The 24360-nt window shown below is 37.4% G+C and overlaps 1 protein-coding gene across 5 annotated transcripts in view; it reads right to left on the minus strand.

Annotated features, from left to right (window-relative positions):
- Positions 1 to 6865: 6865 nt before the first annotated feature.
- Positions 6866 to 24360, minus strand: part of MAPK6 (mitogen-activated protein kinase 6) — a 33997-nt gene continuing 16502 nt past the window's right edge. For 4 of the 5 annotated variants that reach the window (XM_061428744.1, XM_061428742.1, XM_061428745.1 and 1 more), the window contains 5 exons: positions 19088 to 20276; positions 17546 to 17690; positions 14286 to 14450; positions 10234 to 10435; positions 6866 to 9225 (listed from right to left, as the gene is read on the minus strand). In XM_061428744.1, coding sequence (XP_061284728.1) covers positions 8124 to 9225; positions 10234 to 10435; positions 14286 to 14450; positions 17546 to 17690; positions 19088 to 19642 — 2169 coding nt within the window. In that variant the 5' untranslated portion in view covers positions 19643 to 20276 and the 3' untranslated portion in view covers positions 6866 to 8123. Of the gene's footprint in view, positions 9226 to 10233; positions 10436 to 14285; positions 14451 to 17540; positions 17691 to 19087; positions 20277 to 24360 lie in introns of those variants that run through there. The other variant, XM_061428746.1, reaches the window with a different exon arrangement.

Raw genomic sequence — 24360 nt, forward strand, 5'->3', positions numbered from 1 at the left:
TAAGTTGATGTTTGAACAGAGACTTCTAAGAAGGGAGGGAGGAAGGGATGCTGCACTCTGGGTCGAGCTTTCTAGGCCGAGGGAAGAGCTAGTACACAGCCTAAGGTGGGGGCTGGTGGGAGCCAAGGTGGCTGTTCATCCCTCTCTCACTTTCCCTCTCCTACGTCAAAATGTCTCATGAACTTGGCAAGGAGTTGTGGATGGGTGCCTTGTAGGCCTCAGTCAAAACCTTCACATTTATTCTGAGGAGGGCAGTCATTGAGATTTTGAGTAATTGGAGGAGAGACATGATCTGATTTATGATTTAAAAGGATCATTCTGGCTGCTGTAGGGAATAAACTGTAGGGGATCCAGGGAGACCAGAAAGGAGACTATGGCCATAGTCCAGCAGACAGATGGTGGGTTAGATCACGTAGCAGCGATGGAGATGGTGAGAAGTGGTCAGACTCCAGATATTGCCATAGACTCACTGAGGGATTGGTTGTGGGTTTTCAGAGGAAGGAACACCGAGTGACTCCTAGGCTTCTGACTTTCAAATGAAGACACTTGTTCTCCAGGGAGACAAAAAGCAACACAGACTATTTACAGCAAACACAGAAAGTGGACATGAACTGTTTAGTCTTTATAGATCTGAGAGCTGCCTGTGCTGGAGTAGTTCAGGCCAGGGTTTGGGCTGAGGAAGGATCAAAACCTGGAGGCAGGAGTTGGGCAGAGCTGATGAGCAGTATGCCTAGAACAAAATGCCATCTGTATGTCAAGGCCAGAAGTTATGATACTTAGATAAGGGGAAGCGATAATGAAAGCAAAGTCAAGGTCAGAGTTCAGAGTTTCAGTCCAATTGGGGAGGGAAAGGCAACAACTGAAACAGGACAAGAGCAAGGATAGTTTATGATATATGACACATTCTGCTAAAGAGTTTGAATACATTTCATTTAATCCTTACAAAACCCCATGAGTTAGGTGTCATTAGCCTTATCTTACGGATGAGGAAAAGCAAGAGGATGAATAACCCACATATGGCTGGTAGGCAGTAGAAGACAGTATTAAGCCTGGTTTGGATCTGACTCTGAAGCTTGTGTGCTTAAAGACTGCACAATACTGCAAGTTTCAATGTCTCAGTAGGCAGCTGAAGTCATCTCAAGTTATGTGGGTGTGGGAGTGGTAAGCTCAAGTAGAAGCAGAGTCCAAGTACACAGACAAATTTGGATCCAAATTTGTGGTTTTAAGCTGGACGTGAAGAAACAGGCTTGGGCTGGAGTCTGAAATCAGAAGCCCAGGATCCGGCAAAGCAACCGTCATCCTACTCCAGCAGCACCGAGCTATAAGGAAGGCATTGTACATGCAGACATACCCCAAGGTAAGTATCCTGTTTAGCTAGACTTGTAACACTATCACTGTGCTGTATCAAGACAGCAAGGGTTAGCATACAAATCCAGTGGAATCTGTTAGATCTCCGCATTGGAACTGAGATGATGTTCCAACATGGGTAATCAAACATCCATCTTTTCCGTAAGATACTTATTACACACTAAGCTTTGGAAGAGCTTGTAAAGATCCTTCTCTTCACCTGGTTTATTTAAGGAGCATGCCCCAGGCACTATGAAGAAAGAGGTTGGTGAGTTCACAATGCTCTTTCAAAGGTAAACAACTTTGGACTTTGAATACTTTTGTTTCTGGCAAGGTTGCACTGAACACAAAGTTTCATTCTTATTCTGCTTCAGAGTAATTAATTTACTCAGCCCAGTGCATCTATTACAGAAATAAGACCTAGAAGGAATATATACTGGTAAAGGTTAAACATCATGGCTATTATAGTGGGTTAGAATTCAAAAGGTGTCCCATTCAGAGTTGTCCCAGGTAGGCTGTATTATTAGGCTCAAGTAATCTGTATCACCTAAATTAACAAGAACCTTAGGTCCAAAGAGTAAGTGCCACCCAATGAGAAGATGAGTTAATGGTTAAAGTGGATCCAAAACTTGGATCTCCCAATTTGTCCTTTTTCCTCTCAAGCCAGATTTCAACATATTAAATAGTAAGAAACCCTAATATTAAGAGGCAAACTATTAATTATTAATATTTATTAATAGTAGATACATGATAAACCCATTTAGGGTAGAGTCTTTGCTTGTTTTGAATTCAACAGTAAATGGAAACTGAAAAGGCCAGGATTAGGAGGTGAGCAATTCAAAGAACAAAACCAGCCCACTAAATGTGCTACAGAAAACAGTACTTCTAAATAATTTCGAAAGGAATAATACTGTGCAGAACCTAGTAAAATACATTATTTTAACCTAGAAGTAAAGGTGATACCATATTGGATTTTATTTTAAAAGTTTGGTTTACTCCCTAGATGTAGGCCCAAGTATAAATTTATAAAATTGACTCACCTGTCCCCAAGCTGCAGCAACTGCAGTGAGAAATAAGAAGCAAGACTATCTCATCATCATTGAAGCGACTGCACAAAAATCCCTAAGGTGTAGTCTTAACTTTGTCGTGAAGTTGTTTGGAATTAGAAATTTCGATTTCTACAACTCCAATACTTTGGCCACCTGATGCTAAGAACTGACTCATCTTGAAAAGACCCTGATGCTGGGAAAGAGTGAGGGCAGGAGGAGAAGGGGACGACAGAGGATGAGATGGTTGGATGACATCACCGACTCAATGGACGTGGGTTTGGGTGAACTCCGGGAGTTGGTGATGGACAGGGAGACCTGGTGTGCTGCGGTTCATGGGGTCGCAGAGTCGGACACGACTGAGCAACTGAACTGAACTGAACTGTACTTCAAGTAAACACACCGAGCCTGGTAGGGTTAACTGAGTAGAAGAGTTGATTTCTTCTTTGGGAGGATGTGATTAACAGAAACTTTCATACACTTGGACAGCAATGTAGCATCTCACAGACTTGAAGATATGTTTTCTCTGTGATCTAGCAATTGTACTATATATTACCCCAAAGACACTCTTATATGTGTTTACAAGAATTCTCACTGCAAATGTGTTTGTAGCAGCAAAATTTTAAAAACAAGTGTCATTTCAAAAATGGATACACTGCAAAACAGCAATTAAAATGGAATTAGGAGGCCTACACACATCAACATAAACTTCAGACATGTTGAATGAAAAACCTAAGTTGAAAAAATATGCCATGATTTTAACATGCAACATTACATACACAAAAACTGTGCATAAGAATGATAAACCAAATTCAGAAAGCGTCTACCTCTGAGGACAGAGGCAGGGAAATGAGATGTGGGAGGGCTGAGAGGGATTCAGTTTTATCTATAGGTGTTTATCTGACACAAACTGACATTAGATAAACTAATAAAGCAAGTGGTATGTTTTTAAAAAAATTCTTTTTCTACATGCTTGAAATCTTAAAGACCAACCAAAGAAGTGTGGGAGGGAAGGTGTTGCTATTTCCAAATTAAACCTAATATCTAAGATTCAGAAGTAGCTCTAAAAATCGTGATGCCAAGCCATTAGTTCAGAGATGTGACTCATCTCATGACACAGATTATCCAAAAGCCTGAAAGCTGCACCACAGCTGGGACATTCCTCTAAGTCATAATCAGTCATTTAAAAATTATTTTTGGACATAGACAAGATGGCAGAATAGAAACCCCTAGACCTCACTACCTCAGAGAAAAACTGACTTAACAACATATGGTCCAAAAAGCCTTCATGAGAACTCCAGACACCAGTTGACAATCTCAAAACCAAGAACAGATACACTTAAATGAATAATTTGAAAAGCAGTTTTATTTCAACCATGTCAGCCCCCTCCTCAAGCCAGCATAGCTCCTGCTTGGGAGGGAAAGCCCACCCACCCTGTAGCTCCTCCTTTGGGAGGGAAATGGAAGACTGGAACAATCCCCCATTGTTCCAGGTTTTGGGGGGCTGCCCAAGAGACTTGATTTCAGTTTGGCCTGATTAAAAGCACCATTCTTGAATGCCTGGGGGCCAATGAGAACAAAAGACAGCTCAGGGAATTGCTGTAGTATCAGACAATCTCGGACAGACACTAGACAAAGCAACCCTCGGAAAAGAAATCTGGTTGGGGGATGAAGAGTTGGAGCGGGGGCGGGGAGGAGTTTATACATACAAGTACAGAGATTACACAATCCTATAAAAGGTTTGAGAAACTTCTCTAGCTGGGAAGCTCAGTTCATTTCAGTTGCTCAGTCGTGCCTGACTCTTTGGGACCCCATTAACCGCAGCACGCCAGGCCTTCCTGTCCATCACCAACTCCCGGGGTTTACCCAAACTCATGTCCATTGAGTCAGTGATGCCATCTAACCATCTCATCCTCTGTTGTCCCCTTCTCCTCCTGCCTTCAATCTTTCCCAACATCAGGGTCTTTTCAAATGAGTCAGCTCTTCGCATCAGGTGGTCAAATTACTGGAGCTGACAAGACTGGTGATATTTCCCAGTACAAGTCAGTCTGTAAAGCAGGCAAAGGTACCTGTTTTTTCAAATGCAAAAATCAGAACAAAGAAAATAACAAGACACATGAATAAACAGGGAAACAAAGCTCAAAGAAACAAAATGAATCTCCATAAACTGACCAAAAAGAAATGGAGATCTATGAATCACCTGACATATGGTGGACACATGTCATTATACAGTTGTCCAAACCCACATACAATAACAAGAGTTAACCCTAATTAAGGTAAACTATGGACTTAGGCTGATTCTGATGTGTCAGTGCTATGTTCATCAATTATAACAAATGTACCACTCCAGTGGGGGATGGTGATAATAGGGAAGATTATACATATATGGAGACAGTAGATATATCAGAAATCTTTGTACCTTATGCATACTTTTGCTGAGAATCTGAAATTTCCCTAAAAGTAAATTCCATTAAAAAAAGACCAAAAAAAAAGGCTTCAAATCAACAATCTAATTTTACACATCAAGGAGCAAGGGAAAAAAACAAAAAAAGAACTAAACCCAGTTATCAAGAACTAAACCCAGTTATCAGAAGGAAGAAAAAAAAACTGGAATAGAAATAAATGGAAATATAGAAAAAATAAACAAATTTAATAAATGCTGAGCCAGAATAAGAGAGTCAACATAAATCAGAAATGAGAGAGAAATTAAAAAGGGATATTAGACTATAATGAACAACTGTATGCCAACAAATTGGATAACCTAGAAGAAATGGATACAATTCTGGAAATACGCAACCTACAAGAGTGAATTGTGAAGAAGTGGAGATTAAATCAATCATCAAAAGCCTCCCAACAAAGGAACCCCAGGACCAGACAGATTCAATAGAGAAGTTTAACATTTAAAGAAGAATTAATACCAATCCTTTTGAAACTCTTCCAAAAAACTAAAGAGGGAATACTTCCAAACTCATTCTATGAGGCCAGCATTATCCTGATAGCAAAATCAAAGATATAAGAAAATAAAACTACAGACCAATATGCCTGATGAATAGATACAAAAATCCTCAAAAAAAAAAAAAAAGCCCAAAACAAGCCAACTAAATCCAGTTGCATCTTAAAAGAATTATATAGTATCAGTTCCGTTCAGTGCAGTTCAGTCGCTCAGTCGTGTCTGACTCTTTGCAACCCCATGAATCGCAGCATACCAGGCCTCCCTGTCCATCACTAACTCCTGGAGTTCATTCAGACTCACGTCCATCGAGTATATAAGAAAATAAAAACTTCCATTATCAACTATGGACAGGTGCAATTCCTGGAAAATAAGACTGGTTCAATACATGAAAAAAATCAATGTAATACAGCACATCATCAGGAGGTCAAAACCCACATGATTACTCTCAAGAGAAAAAGCATTTTACAAAATTAAACATCTTCTCATGATTAAAAGAAAAAAAAACCTCAACACAATAGGAACAGAAGGAAATTACTTCAACATAGCAAAGGCTACATATGAAAATCCACAAGTAACATCATATCCAAATGTGAAAAACTGAAAGCTTCTCCTCTAAGACCTTAAGTTTTTAAGGTAATTTGAGAATATAAATTCACAACAGTGATATTCACTGAAATCACTGAATTCATTATAAATATATGTATCTTTAAAAGCTTTGTGAATCCACATGAAATCAATAAATAGGTCAGTGCGAAGGCAGAAGTCCAGATATTAAGAGAATGTATGAAACAAGAATGGAAGACAAACAGGAAAAGTGAAGTTAAACAAAGAATGGTCATATTTGGATAGGTAAATGGGTATGTTCTTGAGCAAAGGAATGATGATGCAGAACAAATACATTTAATACAATTAAAATACAAATACATCCTCCAACCACACAGTTCAAAGCTTCCACACACATCTTATATAATAGCTTTGAAATCTATAAAGCCTTACCATTTTAATATGTGAGGTTAAGTCAACAAGAGATTTCTGTGTGGAGACAAAAATAGTCTTTTTCTTCTAAGTCTTTTAGCCTAACATAGTTTAAACTGTAGCCACAATTCAAAGATGCTGAAAAGTGGAACTAGAGAAGATTCTGCTAGTGATTTTCATTATAGCTAGGTAATCATTTTCATTACCTAGAGTGAAAGTCACTCAGTCGTGTCCGACTCTTTGAGACCCCATGGACTATACGGTCCATGGCATCTTCCAGGCCAGAATACTGGAGCGGATAGCTGTTCCCTTCTCCAGGTGATCTTTCCGACCCAGGGATTGAACCCAGGTCTCCCACATTGCAGGTGGATTCTTTACCAGCTGAGCCACCAGGGAAGCCCAAGAACACTGGAGTGGGTAGCCTCTCCCTTCTCCAGTGGATCATCCCGACCCAGGAATTGAATCAGGGTCTCCTGTACTGCAGGAGGATTCTTTACTGGTAGCTGAGCTACCAGGGAAGCCAAAGAGTTAAACAGGAGCCATATTTGCTGGCCATGTTTTATTTGTCCTTTTTCTTCAAACAGGATAACCAAAGATACAGACAGTATTCCATAAAGTAAAATAGATGAGACAAATTCTAAGAGACTGCGATGCCACATGCTACATTTAACCTAATTTTATTCATGCTTGCTTTGGGATGGGGAATAGATCATTCAGTAAAAACATACAGTAAAAACAAAATATGTCTTATCATGTACAACTTTTAAACTACAATAATGATGTACCTTAATTACTTCCATGCACACAAGTCTAACATTACAGTTTTTTAAAAAATAAACACAATTAAGACTTCTAGGAGCATTTTATAATAAAGTAATTCCTAATTTTTCTTTGTAGATAGATCAAGCACCTCCAAAATACAAATTCCTATACACAGTGAGCGCTTTACTTAAAATGAATAAAGTAAATTAAGTACGTGGACAGCCTTAGGATAAGCTGACATTATATATTCAGCTAAGTAGGCAACAAACCATAGTGCCAAATGGAAAAAAGTGTATTTGCAAATAAATCTCAAAAACTAACTTTTTATCATTAAATACAGAAAATATACTGATTTGCTAAAATAAATAAGATGTGATGTAACACTTCACTATAAAGAATGCATACCAGAACATTTATAAACAGTGAGTGAATCTCATTAAGAAGAGTTTACTACAATAAACGCTGGCTAAATAGAAGTGCATATTGTGAAGCACTATGGGTGGTATATGTTTTGCCACATACTCTTGTTACCTTGAGGTAGATAACACATGTGTACCAAATTCGGCATTCATTTTCAGTTGCTGCTGGTATCATGTGTTTTTAAGAAATGTGTACAGTATGAAAAACTTGAAAATACTCATGAATGAAAAATGTTTTAGGAAAAAAATAGATATTTTCATGCAATTATGTACAGTCTCACTGTGTAAATTTCAAGGCAAGATTTTTGTTTCCTGTAAAACAGATCATTGTTCTATAAGAGAATGTTTTTTACTTGTCTTAGTGCATTTCTTTTGTCTCCTCCTGCATTGCATTATTTTGCTCTATTCTTTATTTTTGTGTGCAAACGACATGCCAGTTAAAATGAAAACCATCTCACATGTAGAAAAAAAGTCTGGATTTTAAAAACCAAGAAAAAAATCCTTTCTAAATGACACCATCTGATTCAAGTAAAAAAAAAAAAAAAAAGACTTAAACACTAGTAATAAAAAAGACAAAACACATTTCATGAAGAATACAAAGAGAAATGTCTGCTGAGTGTTTTAGTTCAGATGTTTCAGAATGCTGCTGTATGTCTTATGAGGAATCTGAGGGGAAGATTTCATAGCAGAAGGTGTTAATGTGGCCTGTATTGACTTAAGTGGTGACCCAACTGGACTGTGAAACTGTGGGATGCCTATGGATTCAAGCTGCTTGTTGAAGAGGAACTCCCCACTGCTGTTCAGAAATCCTTCCTCATTTCCTCTCTCCCCAAGCTTCCCATCCTCTACCGGCTCAGTTTCTAGCATTTCAGTATCTTCTTTCCTGCTAAAAAACTTGTCCAGGTAACTGGTATAAGTGTTTTCCTTTTCAATTTGCTCATCTTTCCTTACCTCACAACAAAACTGATTTATGAGAAAACAGTCCTCCCCACCACCCACAAACTGGCTATCCCAAGAAGATTGATACAATGCTTCTAATTGAGCCAAATTTGCCATTCCTTTTTCCTGTTTTTCTCGGCTTACTGACTTTGATATCAAACTTTTCAATTCTAATTGGGACACTGAGCTATTCAAGTCATTTAATTTGTCAACAACATCAGCAGCCTCATGTTGTGAACTAAGTTGAATAGTTCCTGCAATAAAGGAATCAAAGTCAAATCCCTGATTCTTTTCCCTTTCTTTTTCAGCCAGTTGCTGTGATGCTTCCTCTAAAGCTATCTGGGCTTTAACCAATCCATTCCTTTCACATTTTGACTTGCCCTTCTTATCAGATTTTTCTTTGCTTTGTTCTTTCCAATTAGAAAGATCTATAATAAGCTTGGGTTCATAATAATGATTAACTTCACTCTCTCTCCAAACTAAGTTATCTAAATATGATGATGACCTCGTTTTGTAGTTACAAGTATGGCTACACTCCAGATCACAGTATTTGTTTTCATGATGATCTGGGTACTGCCAACAAGGCTCAGTAGAGTAACTGGTGTCAAAAGCAGGATCCTCCAAATACTTTTCACGATCTCCATCCAAATATTTTCGAGGATCAACTTGTACATCTTCTTCATCAGTGACATCAGACAGAGCTCTTGGGTCTAGTTGAACTTCCTCAATATCAAAGTTGTTATGTATAGGCCAATCATGCTCTGAAAACTGACAATCATGGTACCTGAAAAAAATTAATACATTAGTGTTACTCCAGGTATATGATTTCACTTTCAAATTTACTGCATGCCTTTTGAGTCAAAGCACTGTGCTTGCTAGGTCTATGAGGGGAATAATAAGAGTATTAAGTCATATAAGAATTTATAATCTTAATGGATAGGTAAGCCCTGTTACTATATAAAGCAGTATGATGCAACGGAGCATATAATTATATAAACTGCACATAAACAGCTGAGTGGCTGGCTGGTCTACAGTTCAATTTCAAAATTTCTATAAACATAATTTCACACACGGGTGAAAAAGAAAACCTTTATGGCCACAAAATGTAGATCCCTAATTTCAATCAGGTGCCGTCCAGATTTTCACTCTATGGTAATAAAGCAGACTAGAGGAAGGCTTGCTGGAACTCATCACCATAAGTAGAACAAAACAAGTCTCCATGTAAATGTGTTACTGAATGTGGTATCCTCTTACTGACACATTACAGCAAGGTGCCCACACTACAACCAAGTACAGGCAGACTAAGACACAAGCGAAAACAGTGGCGGTTGAAGAGGAGAGAATAGAAAAGAAATCAGATGACTTAACTAATAAGTATGGTAGAAAATGTCGAGATTGGAAGACATCTGGGTATGTGAGAAAACAACTATATATATAGATAGTAGAAATGTTCATGTAGATGGTTGGCAGATATGTTTGATCATAAATACTTCAACATTTTAGGAGTTAAAAAATGCAGCAAGTAAACAAACTAATTTCAACATTAACTACTTCTTGTTCCAAAGTAGTGTTTAATTTTTCCCATTATGTATATACTAAGCAGTAACTATTAAATATTGAAATTACATAAAGGCTATTCAAAGACATCAGTAAGTTTAGCAGAAAGCCAAAAAGACCATTTCTAAACTTTTAAGATTTTTACATTGTCTTATCATATACAATTTAAAATAAAACTCACTAAATTATGTTTTATTCAAAACAAAAGCTTTTCCTAATTTAGGGTCAGTTTTACCTTTCCCAGTTATAAATGTGACTATGAGTTTCATCCATAAGCAAAATATCATCAACTTCATCTTCAATATGAAAAGGATGACTTGAGATTGGCTCATCCATTGGAAAAGAATAAATGCTCATGTAAGGATGGGAAAGCGCTTCTTCTGCTGTCAACCGATCCATGGGGCTGAATGTCAAAATTTGTTCCAGGAAATCCAGTGCTACAAGAGGAAGGAAAAAACCTTAACTGTACTGGAGGTCCACCAACCCATAAAGAAAAAAAGGGATTACACAATTAAAAGGTAAGTTAATTGAAGTTCTGTCAGAGAAACAAAACAACTTACTTGATTCACTGATTAAAAAGACATGTGTCCAAGAAACAAAGTAAGTGTCTGAAATATATCCCAATCTCATATTATGGCCAATTATAAAGGAAAAGGAATATATGAAGTTGAACCATATGAAATTTTCATTTTTGTCAGTCAAAAAACAGCAATTTCATATGGCATAACCTGATACATAGGTCCTAATTTCAGTTCTGCAACTCACTAGGTTAGCTGGATTACTAGCTATGTGGAACTGGAGAGGTTAAACTTGCTGAACTTCCATTTTTTCATGTGTAGAATGGATACAGAGATAGGTATAAGGTATAAAAATGAAATGTATAGTGTTTAGTGCTCAATATAAAGAAAGCCCCTTGCTCCCCTAACTTCATTGACCAGCTGTTGTACTAATTTTGTTGACTTCTGTTTCACACCAATCATACTACTGCAGATCACACAATGCATTTGATCACTTTAGGGCTACAGCATAGCTACCACAAACCCAGATCTTTTCACTAACTCAGACTGCATCACTGTCACCAGCCTTCTACCACCACCACACACTTGAATGCCTTATGAGTGACACCATCTTCAACTCTGAACCATTCCCACCTTCTACTTTTTCTGTTTCCTAGTTATACAGTACTGATAAAAGCTGGATGCAAAATCATATGTGTGTGTGTGTGCGCGTGCGTGTCTCTCTCTCTCTCTCTAAGCTCTCTACAGACTCACACATACTGTGGAATTTCAACTGGCCTTTGAAATGGCTCAGCAATGTTCCTCACCATTTCTTTTTGCTCTCAATCTTCTCATTGTTCTAAGCAGATAAACCTTCACATTTATCTCAATCCCTACTTCTTCACTCTGGTCTGTCACACATCTACTGATCCTTGCCTTCTATCTCAACAGAAAAGCTAGTTAGCACTTCTCTAAAACTAAGCTGCACTCTAGAAAGGACCTTATTCTCAACTCCCGATCTCTCATTAATATTAAAAGTAGCTGACATTTATACAGTGATTTATATTCCACAAAGTGCTTCACTACATTATCTCATTCAATCCTCAGATCAGTCCAATGAAGTACTAAAGAGAAGAAAGGTAAGGCTCCTTGTTATTCATACCCTTCAGTGGCCCAGGGCTGAGGTTCCTGCCTGTGCTCCAACTTTTCCCCACCCGCCTCTACTATATTACCCTAACCTAGGAAATGATTTCATGATACATCAAGCTGTTCTTGGTTCTTCTGCAAGTCAATGCCCCACGTGTCTCAAGGCAACAGACAATCTAAGGCACAGTTACTGATAGTTGACTCAGCATAACTGCCATTCTCAGAGTGAAACATATCCAACTACATGAGAGGAATATACTCTAGAATCCCTAAAACTGGTAGCAGGGAGAAAAGGGAGGGCTAACAGTCAGGCTGAACTCCCCAATGTATGCAAATAAAAAACATTTCCATCATTGTGAAAATTCTATTGGATAGCCCTGCTCTAGAGGAAATCAGTCTATTTACTACAATGGTATGCTAAGGCAAAGAAATAAGTGGTAAACTATAGAGAAAGGGAGGATAAAAGGTAACCATGAAGGAAAATTTAAAAGATTTGGGTATCCATTTAAAGACACTAACCAGTACAGGGTTCCAGTAGTCTTAATGTGTCAATTCACATGTACTTAATCTTGTCTGCTTTTTCCCTCTGAAGATCATAAATAGAATGTGAGAAAGGAACATATACTACTCTAAGAGTTCCCCATTGCTCAGAAGGTACTCTGCCTCCAAACAAAATTCCAGTGGTAATGAAGAAGAAACTTGCAGAGCACATCTATGTAACAAGTCTTTAGCTTCAGGAACTTTGAACACTCTGCAATGCATTTGTACGCGAGTACAGGTGGCACTAGTGGTAAAGAATCTGCCTGTCAATGCGTAAGATGCAAGAGACGTAGGTTTGATCCCTGGGTTGGGAAGATCCCCTGGAGTAGAAAATGGCAACCCACTGCAGTATTCTTGCCTGAAAAATCCCGTGGACAGAGAAGCCTGATGGGCTACAGTCCATGGGGTCGCAGAGAGTTGGACATGAATGAGTACATGCGTGCACCCACACACACACAGAGTTCTATCACTTATAAAAATCAAGAATCCTTGTTCAATGGTTACTTTAATGAACCTATTATCAAAGACATTTGTTCAACACATTATGAATAAATCCCAGGCACCAACTAAATATTCAGGTTAGTTCAGAGCTGACTAATGAGGACAAGGGAAAAGAAGATTCAAATTTAATTAGGTTACAAATGCCTCAACAGCAACGTTCTGTATTACTAGCTTGCCTGTTTTGATAAGACTCAGCAATGGCAACAGTGACTCCAAGCCAATCCCTGAGCACTCTCTCTCAATTTGGCTGAGCAGGGTCATACCTGCAGAGCAGACACATGTCCTGCTTGCCTCCCCACCTCTGGATTCTGATTTAACATTCTGCACTTTTTAAAGAGTTCCAACAGACAACTCTGAGGCATAGTCAAGTGCTACATGACTGCTGTTCAGTTATGAACAGGATGCCATCATGACAGTGGCAACAAGATCAGGAGTCAGAAAGTCAGCAATATATTACTGACTGTAAAGATACTCTAAAAGACGGGTTAAAAATGTAGCATTCCTGAAAAGGAAGCTTATGAAACCTGTTGAAATTAAATACAGTTGCTTCCTTCTCATTCAAGCATTTAATAATGAGTTCCGAGCATAGCTGAGGGGAAAAAAGACAATGTCATCAGTTTTGCCATCCAGTGCCTATTTCTCAAAACATTTGCTAAGTTAAAGCACTTTGATACACATTAACCTTAACTACATAATGATCAGAGTGGGTGATATGAACAATAAACATATAAAGAGAAAGTTTAAGATGTTTAGGAAACTCTGTCTCCCTAACTTTATGATTCAGGAAAAAACTATCACAATTCTGGCATGGATACAGCTAAATACAGTACAATAATCCTTAAAGGTATGATACAATCAACTTTTAAGGAAGATATTTTTCATTTCTAATGCTCTTCTTTTAAAAAATGTTATCTTATTACAGATAACTATTACAGCATTTAGACTTTTGTATCTTATTTGTATCAACAAACCCTGAAGATACATCTCTCCATTCTGATGTATGAAATTAACTGCTTTAATGGTCAATGAAGTTTTGATTCTCTCCATGTTCCTATTAAGTCTGCACAAACTGTCACATTTAGCACCCAGTATTACTAACACCAATCTGCAATCTTTTATGTAATAAGTTTGTTCATATGTAGTTTTGATCTTTCCTCCATCTTTTCCTTGCTCTAAAACCCCTGCTTTCCTTCAAATCAATACCCTCTTTCATATCTAAATCACATTTATATTTGTACCCTTACTTACTTATCATATAACCCTCAGAGAATCCCATTCCAGCTCAGTGAGAGTCAGTGATAAACACGTTCACCTAGCAGAGATGATCAGAAGTAAAAGTTGGAAAAGCACATGGAGTCAGAACCAGAAAAGAGGGGTACACTGGAACCTGGAAAATTATTCAGAGCAAAGAAAAGATTCCCAGCCTAAGTGCTTGGCTATAAAAAGGAAAGCAAGAGCTTAAGTTTTAGGTGCACCTTGAGTGTCTAAAGACTATTTGGGAGAATGCCACATCTATAACAATAAAAAGCTAAAGCTTCCCTACACACATCCTGCTCACACATAAACACACCATTACATGATGGTTACTCTTCAGTTATAGTACCTTCTCGACTAATTCCTGGAAGCAGCTGAGTTAAAGGTTTGTGTGGCTCAGTCATGTCATTTCTAATGTAAACTGGAATTACGCTGAGAAGCTCCTGACGATCTTCCTCATGGACAACAGGAATAGATTCTAAAATCAGCTGCATCTGTTCAAGTTCATGTGCACCTAGATAAGATTAAAAAATACCAAATACAACATTAATAAACACATTTCTCAATGTTTAACCTATTGGCAATAAACATTCTAAAGCTACAGGAAACTAACAGAACTATTATGACCATCAAAGAGGAAAATGGTTTTAACTGCATCATTAATCAGCAGATTGCACTACTTTGAACATCATCATCAATCTGCTCAAAAAGCTTATCTTTTTCAAATTCTGCTCATTGATATGTTCAGTTTTAGCTGCTTTGTTTCCGTAAGAAATTGACTTGAAGTCTGGCCTCATATTAAGGTATCAGAAAGTAGTGAAAAAAGCAATAAACTGAGATTTAAAAGATGAGATTCTAGTCTCAACCATACATACTAATTAACTCACTATAACTTGGAGAATATTTAACACGGTGATGATTTAATTTCCCTATCAATAAAATAGAGCCTTAGACTAGATTTGTGAAACAGAAAGTTTTATAGTTATGGATTAAGCTCAGTTAACATTTCAGAACCACTATTAAAGAAATAAAAGGGGAAACTTCAGGGTAAATGGGCAGCTAATATTTAAAAAACATTCATTTGTTTTTCCACTTATTTCTAGAAACTCATTCAATAATCAAAATTTTTCTTGAGTGCCTACCATGAGCAAGGTACTTTAGAATACACCTGTGAAACAAAACTGACCAAATTCCTGCCTTCGTGGAGCTCACAGTATAATGGAGGAAGACAGATAACAACTTCTGTAAACATTTACATCAAACAGTGACAAATGAAGAAAATTAGAGTAAGCTAAGGGGGACAGAAAGTGAAGAGGAATTAAAAAGCCTCTTGATGAAAGTGAAAGAGGAGAGTGAAAAAGTTGGCTTAAAGCTCAACATTCAGAAAATGAAGATCATGGCATCTGGTCCCATCACTTCATGGGAAATAGATGGGGAAACAGTGGAAACAGTGTCAGACTTTATTTTGGGGAGCTCCAAAATCACTGCAGATGGTAATTGCAGCCATGAAATTAAAAGACGCTTACTCCTTGGAAGTAAAGTTATGACCAACCTAGATAGCATATAAAGCAGAGACATTACTTTGCCAACAAAAGTCTGTCTAGTCAAGGCTATGGTTTTTCCAGTGGTCATGTATGGATGTTGGACTGTGAAGAAAGCTGAGCGCCAAAGAATTGATGCTTTTGAACTGTGGTGTTGGAGAAGACTCTTGAGAGTCCCTTGGACTGCAAGGAGATCCAACCAGTCCATTCTGAAAGAGATCAGTCCTGGGATTTCTTTGGAAGGAATGATGCTAAAGCTGAAACTCCAATACTTTGGCCACCTCATGTGAAGAGTTGATTCATTGGGAAAGACTTTGATGCTGGGAGGGACTGGGGGCAGGAGGAGAAGGGGACGACAGATGAGATGGCTGGATGGCATCACCGACTCAATGGATGTGAGTCTGAGTGAACTCCGGGAGTTGGTGATGGACAGGGAGGCTTGGCATGCTGCAATTCATGGGGTCACAAAAAGACAGACACGACTGAGCAACTGAACTGAACTGAAGGGGGACAGAGAGCACTGTTAGGAGTAGGGTTAATTTATATTAACAACCCCTTGGTTGTTATGACCGTATCATCCTTATGACCAAGGAAGGCCTCACTGAGAAGCTGACAAGGAAGTTAGGTAATACACCATACATTCATAAAGAGGAAGGGAGTTCCAGGAAGATGAGAAAGGGCCCAAAGGCCTAGAGGAGACAGTGGGCTTGGTGTGTACAAGAAACAACAATTAGGCAAGTGTAGCTGAAGTACAGGGACTCAGGAAAGTGACAGGAGATGAGCCCAGTGGTACCAGAACACTGAGAGTTTACATCATTCTGAATTAGATAAGAAACCATTACAGAGTTTTGAACAGAGAAATGCCATGAGCTGTGTTTTCAGAGAATTACTATGTGGTTATGTGGTAACTAGACCACAGACAAGAAGAGTTAAAGCAGGAAAGCCAGTTAGGAGGTCATGTGTTAGACCAGGAGAGGCAGAATGGCTTCCTGGACTGGGAGGATGAGAGTAGTGAAAGAGATACTAGCAGTAAGATTCAAGATATACTTTAAAGAAACAGCCCATAAGACCTGTAAGGAGAAAAGTGAAAGATGACGCCAAGATTCTGGCCTGAGCAACTAAGAAGTGGGTCTGGTTTACTAAGATGAGGAAGACAGCAGCAAGAGGAAGCAGGAGGGAGAGATATCAGGAGGTCAGTTTTGGATAAGTTAAATTTGAGATGCCATTAAACATCTAAGTGGACATACTGAGTAAGACCAAAAAATAAGGTTAGAACACTTACTATAAGTTAAAAATACACAGATTTCCAATGAATGCTTAGGCCTTGCCTTTTGGTGCTATTAATATGAGGCCTATCCTAACCAATAGATTTCCCTCATGCTGCTTTTACTGAATGGTTCACAAACCTACTGAAAAGGTTTTTAGAAGGGATCTACAACTGGGTCTTTCAAATCATTTCATAAACATTTCTGTTTAATTAAGTGTTTAAAGTGTACAAAGGTTTAAGATAAAAAATTGTTTTATTTAGAGGTTTTTATTTTAATCCACCTTAACTCAGAACTTTCTCATGCACTTTTTTAGACTCCCTCATAGCACCAAACTCATTATAAAACTGGTTGTTTCTGAAATATCACATCAGTCAGGCCAACAGGATATGGCAGTTCAAGCAACAGGGTTGATAGGAGACAAAGAAAGAATTACTGAATTTACAATAGCTAAAAAAATTTCACCAGGAAGTGACAAACACTGACAGAATCAGGTAACACAGGTATCATTTAATAAAAACCAACAAATATTGATCTATAAAATAGGAAATTATATTTAAGAAATAAAGATATTTCTTAATTTTTTAAAGATGTTTCTTAAAGAAACACTAGAATTCAGACTAACTTTACTGAACAATCCAGTAAATATGTAAGTGTTCTCAATCTTTAAAATACCATTTTATCTTTTCATTTTAATAGACTATAATAAATTGGTTTAAATCTTACATAAATCTTGATTCATAGAAATATATGAAATTATTTCTCCTTGGGATAATTTTCCCATTTATTTTAAAATTTCTAACCTGCAAAGAGGGTTTTACCAGTCAGCATTTCAGCAAAGATGCAGCCTGCAGCCCACATGTCAATGGCTTTAGTATAATTATTAGGAGAAAGTAAAAGACGTGGAGATCTGTACCATTTAGTAACCAATCCTTCAGAAAGATGACCCTGAAAAAGAAACAAAAATATACTTTTTACTTTAGCTGAATAACAGTACATAAAACATGATTCATTAAAGCGCCCTTAATCTAAAAACAAACTGTAATTGTAAAATCCTTAAACAGTACTGGTGGTTTCTATGCCTTTTTTCAAGGCTCTTGCACTTCTGAGGCTGTATGGAGATTAAACTCCCCCTGTAACATATCATCTATAACATGATATTCTCATGAAGTATTCTGACCAAAGAATACTATAAGAATTTAGTGTTAACTCTAGGGCACATATTCACAACAGGTTTGAGAAGAGAAGCTATTTACCACTTCAAGTCAACAATGAAGTAGGTATGCTTTAAATCAATGAGAGAAAAGTCAGGAAAGAGTACCAAAGGTGAGCTATTCATAAAGCAATACCAACCTCCTTACTGACAACCCAGGGGATGTGGCTATACTGCACACGCCATTCCTAATCAATTTCACTACTTTTTATTTATGAAGTATTTGACAAAAACAGTTAAATATATGTTGCCTTGTTTCACTCTAAAATTAATGCTGAGAAAATATGAAGGTAGATATTAACACTCAGGTTAAGGAGTCTGCAGGTCATATAGTTTAGCTGGATGTAGAAATGGAACTCAATTTTAGATAGTGTAACTCCTAGTTCAGTGTTCTATCCACAATACTTCACTGTTATCCATAAAGATGTGGTCATCCATTTCATTTTGGTACTCAATTTTGATCCTGAAGTTTTTTTTAAAGTTAAGTTATACTCAATGTGAGATGATACATGCAAATACCAAGATGTGTCTTAGATGTGTGCTATGGGAAGCCAAGCAAGCAGGCTTCCCAGGGATGGTTTATACCAAAACAGCTCCATTTTTACATTTTAAACATCACAGTCCCATATATGATTTCATTTGAAAACTAAAAAACTAAAACTAAAGAGTTCAGCTCAAAAAATGTCATTAATTTCCTATACAAAAGCAAATTTTATTTAAGGCAAAGTTACTATGAATTCTTCTGCCTATTCTTATTGCCTACTTTATGTTTGTGCAAATTTAAATTTCAAACTAAGTTTGCTAAACAAAGCATAACAGAAGAGTATATCCAAACAAACAAAAAAAAGTAAAAACTGAAACAGCAACCTTCTGCCCTAAACACATGATATATCCTACTTTTAAGTAAGAGAGAGTTTCAGTTATTACAAATAACCAGAATTTGTATTTAACTAGGATCCCGTTCCACCTTCACTTCAAACACAGGGAGACTGTGAATGGAAAAAAGGTAGTATGCAAAGTTTAATACAATTAACTACAAATTCTGCCACCAACACACAAAGGAAATTATAAGCACCCGTTTCTGATGATGTGTATCAATTTAGAGGTCTGCCTCAACTGACTTTCCACATACCTTATGGGAATAATGGGGATCCATGATCCGTGCAAGACCAAAGTCACCTATCTTCAGCACCAAGTCTTCAGTATTAATGAAAAGATTAGCTGGTTTGAGATCTCTGTGCAGCACGTTTGCTGAGTGAATGTATTTGAGCCCACGCAGCAGCTGATACATGAAAAGCCTGGCGTGCTCTTCCAGTAAAGGGCCCTGCTCCAGCACATTAGCCAAGTCTGTCTCCATGTATTCCTGAACAATGTAAACACTGCTCAGTTCGGTAAGAGAGCCCACGTCATCCGTTAACTGGCTTCCACTAGGACCAAGAATTTCAAACACCTTCACAATGTTATCGTGGTCAAGTCTTCTAATAATTTTGATTTCGCGTAGAGCATGTTTGACACTCTGGGGATCAGTAAGGACAATTTTCTTGATGGCTACTCTTTTGTCACAGTCATTGTCTACAGCAGAAAAAACCAAGCCATTGCCTCCACAACCCAATGGTTTTAAGTCCATATACCTAGAGCCCAGATCAAAACCATGAATGTTCATGAGACTTTCAAATTTCTCTGCCATTTTTAAACCCTTACTATTGGCTTTTCCTTTCAAATTGTTGAACTTGTGTGAACAAGGAATAAAACTGGCATCAAAAGGAAAGATCTTTTAAAAAGGGAGAAAAAAATAATTCTGCGTCCACAGCAAGATGGTTTCTTGATGCTCATTGCATATGCCAACCAGGCCTGTTGAGTTCCCCTTAGATTTAAAGCTCAAAAAGCTCTACTCATACTGAGAATTAAAAAGATTGCAGTACTCATAGTTCAAGAAAGGGACAGCAACTCTGCAGACATTTAAAGAAAACACTCAAGAAACTCAAACGGAATGAAATGACATACTATGCACTCAGATTTACTGTGCTGAAGGATTTAACATTTAACAAAAATGTGAATAAATATGCACACAACAGGCTTCTATGAACATTCTCCTCACAGTGCAGATACATTCAGTGTTGGACTGGTCCTGAGCAGCATCATTCTAAGGTGCTGGTAAGCGCTATTTCCGTTTTGCTTCTTTTCTTCCTCTGTTGCTGTATATTTCAACAGGAAGCCCTGGCGGCTGTTGGTTAACAGAAGATGTCTTTTGTTAGTGATCAGGTGGCTCCAGCTCACCACAATCACAATCAAAGCTACCGTCCATCTTACTCTGATACAACCTGGAGGATGAGAAAAAAGAAGGAAAAGAGTCACCACTGCAGGAAATGCTCTTTTAATCAACTTTATAAAATGACACAAACTGGGCATTTAGCTATAAGCTACCACTGGTGGTGTATTAAACTTACATACATCACTAAATGGAAAGCTTACCCTCAATCAAAAATAGCTACCTATGTTATAAGCAATTCACATGTGTTGACTCAGGCTCCAGACCTCACCATACTAGATTCTTTGTATTATCTAGGTCATTAGGCCGTATAATTTCTTAAATGCCAATGAGCAAAGGAAAAGTTCATAATATTTTTACAGAATTCTTTAGAATTTTTCAGTAAAGCATTTGCAACATTTTTCTAAAAATACATACATAATATCTTAAAGTGTTAGTTCATTAAAGGGCATGTTTATTTATTAACTCTGCCTGACAGAGTTAATGCCTGACAATACCTAATGAACAAAAATGTAGCAGTACAAATAAGAAATTTGCCAAATATGCTCTTAAACTTACAAGGTGAACTTCGTAAGTTCACTTACAAAGGGGTGAACTTAAACAGTGAATTAACCTATGAATAAAGCCTATGAAATGTTTAACTTCACTGATGATCAAAAATATCAAATTACTTCATGAAGATGATATTTCAGATTGGAAAAATAGTTTGAATGAAGTGTCTCAACTGCAAATATCAAGTCTGGAGAGGAATGTAGAAAAACAGGAACTTTCCTACAAAAATGGTGAGAGTTTACAAGGGACAGTTAGGGAGTTTGGGATTGATATGTATACAAAATGTTATAATTAAAATGGATAACCAACAAGAACCTACTGTACAGCACAGAGAACTCTGCTCAACATTATGTGGCAGCCAGGATAGGAGGGGAGAGTTTAGGGGAGAATGGATACATGTACATGTATGGCTGAGTCCCTTTGCTGTCTACCTTAAACTATCACATCATTATTAATCAGTTATAGTCCAATTTAAAATAAAAAGTTAATAAAAAATTAAAACAAAATAAAGTTATCATAAAATATTGGGAAAGAGTAAGAACATCAAAAAACAATTTGGCATTAAGTAGATACATAAGTAAATAAATAAATATCATACCTATGACTTGGCAATTTTTCTTCAAGGAAAATTCCCTAGATAAGTGCTTGCAAATGGATATACAGATGTTCACTTTTTTTTTTTTTGGAATAGCAAAATAACAAAAACAGCCTAAACTTTCAACAATAAGAATAAATGAGTTATAGTCATACAGTGAACTACTATATAATAGTAAAAATGAAGATGGCAGAAATCATCAAATATATACTAAATTTAAAAAGCAAACTGCATACAGAAACATGCATGCTGCAACTAGTTATAGCAGGTGGATAAACATGCAAAATAAAGCTATTTTAAGGTACATTCAGATGTAGCAAAAGTATAAAAACATAAGATTGATAAATAACAAATTAAAGATAATAATCACCTTAGGAATGAAGGAAGAAACAAGAATGGGGTGGGGGGATTACACAGCATGCTTCAACCAATCTTTAATGTGTTATTTTTTAAAAAACAACTGAAGTATGACAAATTATTAGAATGTTATACAGTTAGGTAGAATGTAAATGAAGAGTTCATATTACAGGCGGAAACACAGGCAGACAAAAAGCAAAACACACATTAGATGGCAATAAGTGGTATGGAAAAATAAAATAGAAAAAAGAGACAAAGAGGGCAGTGAGGAAATGCCTCTCTGATAAGGTGTTACTGGAGCAAAGCTCTAAGGGAGGAAGTAAGGAGGTGGGTGGGCCTTAAGGATGTTATGTGGAAGTAACTGTTATAGACAGAGGGGGCTCCAATATAAAATAAAAAGTTTTAAAACATCAAAATAAAATAAATTTATCATAAAATATTGGAAAAAAGTAAAAACATCAAAAAGCTATTAGGCATAAATAAATACACTAAGATGAGCATTTGTTTCATGTTCCAGAAGCAACTAGGAGACCAATGCAGTAGCTCATTTAAACATATTAATACATGCCTATAAGCATGTAATACAGCCTAGACCCTTAAACGAAAAGGCTTCCTGTTGCTGACTTTTGACCTTAAAGCTAGTATAGGTGCATATACAATGCTATTTTCTCAATGAGTCTGAAAGGACTGGAAATAGGACAGCTGCAATAATCCTTGGTTCAAAGAGCTAATTATAATTATTTAAAGGCAGGAGAAACTTTTATCAGTGAATGAAATAAAGCTGTCCATTCTGAACCTGAAGACATGACAACTTGCAATCACCTTCAGGTGTGGCTTAAGAACTGCTAGGACCAAACACATCAGCTATTTCACAGTGGTGAAGCTTCTATACAACAGAGGAATCTACCTTATTTCCCTGTCTGCTTCATTCATATTTCTATATACTTCACATGTGGAAATATATGATCCTGAAAAATAAGGTAACAGCATATGCTTCAATCTGAGCAAATCTTCAATTCTGAGAGATCCATAAATACGAAAAATAACTGTGTGAGAGAGAAACTGATAATACGAATAACTCAGAAACTAAGTAGATAAATGACCCCTCTTGCCCTGATGTAGACAATTCCTTAAAGATCAATCAAGTTTTAAGTTTTTGATAAATGCACATTTTTATGTCTGTTTAACAGACTTGACATAATACTAAAACCTCTAAGTACTCTTATAAGCTTCTAGTTCACTAACACAGCAATCAGAGACAAGCAGAAATAACGCTTCGCTAAAACACCACCACTCTCATTCACGAGAAAAGTATCACAGTAGAAACTCCATTCAGAGGATGAATTGCAGACTCAAGACCTCCATCCATATTGGGCCCCTTTCAATCTCAGTGAGATCAAGAAGCATTACAGACCAGAAACAAATGTAAGGATGAGAATGCCCTTTCGGAAATCTCAAAGACACTGGTCATCATTTACAGGGGTAAAGAATGGGTAAAAATTCATTTCAGGGAAGGTAAGAGCTTGTGCCTAGGCTGAGAGCTACAGAGTTCTCATTACAGACTCAGATGATGCCTATACTGAAAGCCTTGAGCAAACTTTACAGAAATATGAGACCACAATCTCAAGAAAGAATGTAATATTTATCAACTAAACTGTAATTCCACCAGACAGTGAGGACTGTACCAATAAAAAAAACTGGGATGGGGGAGTGGCGGAGGAAAGGTTGGGGAGTGCTTGCCTGTATAGTCGCCTCACTGCTCTGTGAGTAGTAGTCTTCAAAGTCCTTCAATATCTGTTAAACCAAAAGCTTTTTAGCACCTTTTCATCCAGGAGCTTGAAAAGTAAGCCCACCTTAATCAGTAAGTTGGAGGTAACGCCATACCTCTGTATGATAAAGTGGATCTAGTAAATGCTTCCAATTCAGTGCCCTCCATTCAGCAAGTATTTGCAAATTGTGTTATGTACTTGTCAGCATCCTAAGCACTGCAGATAAAATGGTAAGTAAAAATAGGCTTGACCCCTGCCCTCATGAAGTTTATAGTACAGCTGGAAACAAACAACAATAGGAAAAAAGGGAATGCAGAAGGGAAAAAGCAGTACAGGATGCTGTGAGAGCCTAGACACTGGGTGATCCGACCTAATTAGAGCAGTCAGGATATGCGCCTCTGGAAGCCATAAAAAGCCAAAGGCCTCCCATGCTCCTCCTTAGTGACTATGAAAACAGCTTCTTCCTTATCACTATGACCCTTACAGCAGTTACATTTCAAATCCTGATCTTGTCCAATCACCTCCATCTTTCACATCCACCAAGCAGTCATCAGGCATGCAACTGCAACTAAACTGGATCAGCAGATTACTGGTCAGTGCATCCTCCATCCACCTCAACAACCTCTAGAAATGTCTCATTTATACCATTTTCTCCACCATCTATCATGTTTAACTTCATAAAAGCAAAGTTCAAGGCTCAGACTCAAGATGTGCAGTTCTCCTTCCTTTTGCACTTTCTACACACTTCAAGGAAAGAAAGGGAAAACCAAGCCAGGACAGTAACTTTAAAATGACCCTTCCCACCACCTTTTTAATTTCTATGTCTCCAAATGTTTCCCATTCCTACTAATCTGAGTGCTGAT

The sequence above is a fragment of the Bos javanicus genome, chromosome 10 (assembly GCF_032452875.1).
Source record: "Bos javanicus breed banteng chromosome 10, ARS-OSU_banteng_1.0, whole genome shotgun sequence".
Classification (NCBI taxonomy): Eukaryota; Metazoa; Chordata; class Mammalia; order Artiodactyla; family Bovidae; genus Bos; species Bos javanicus.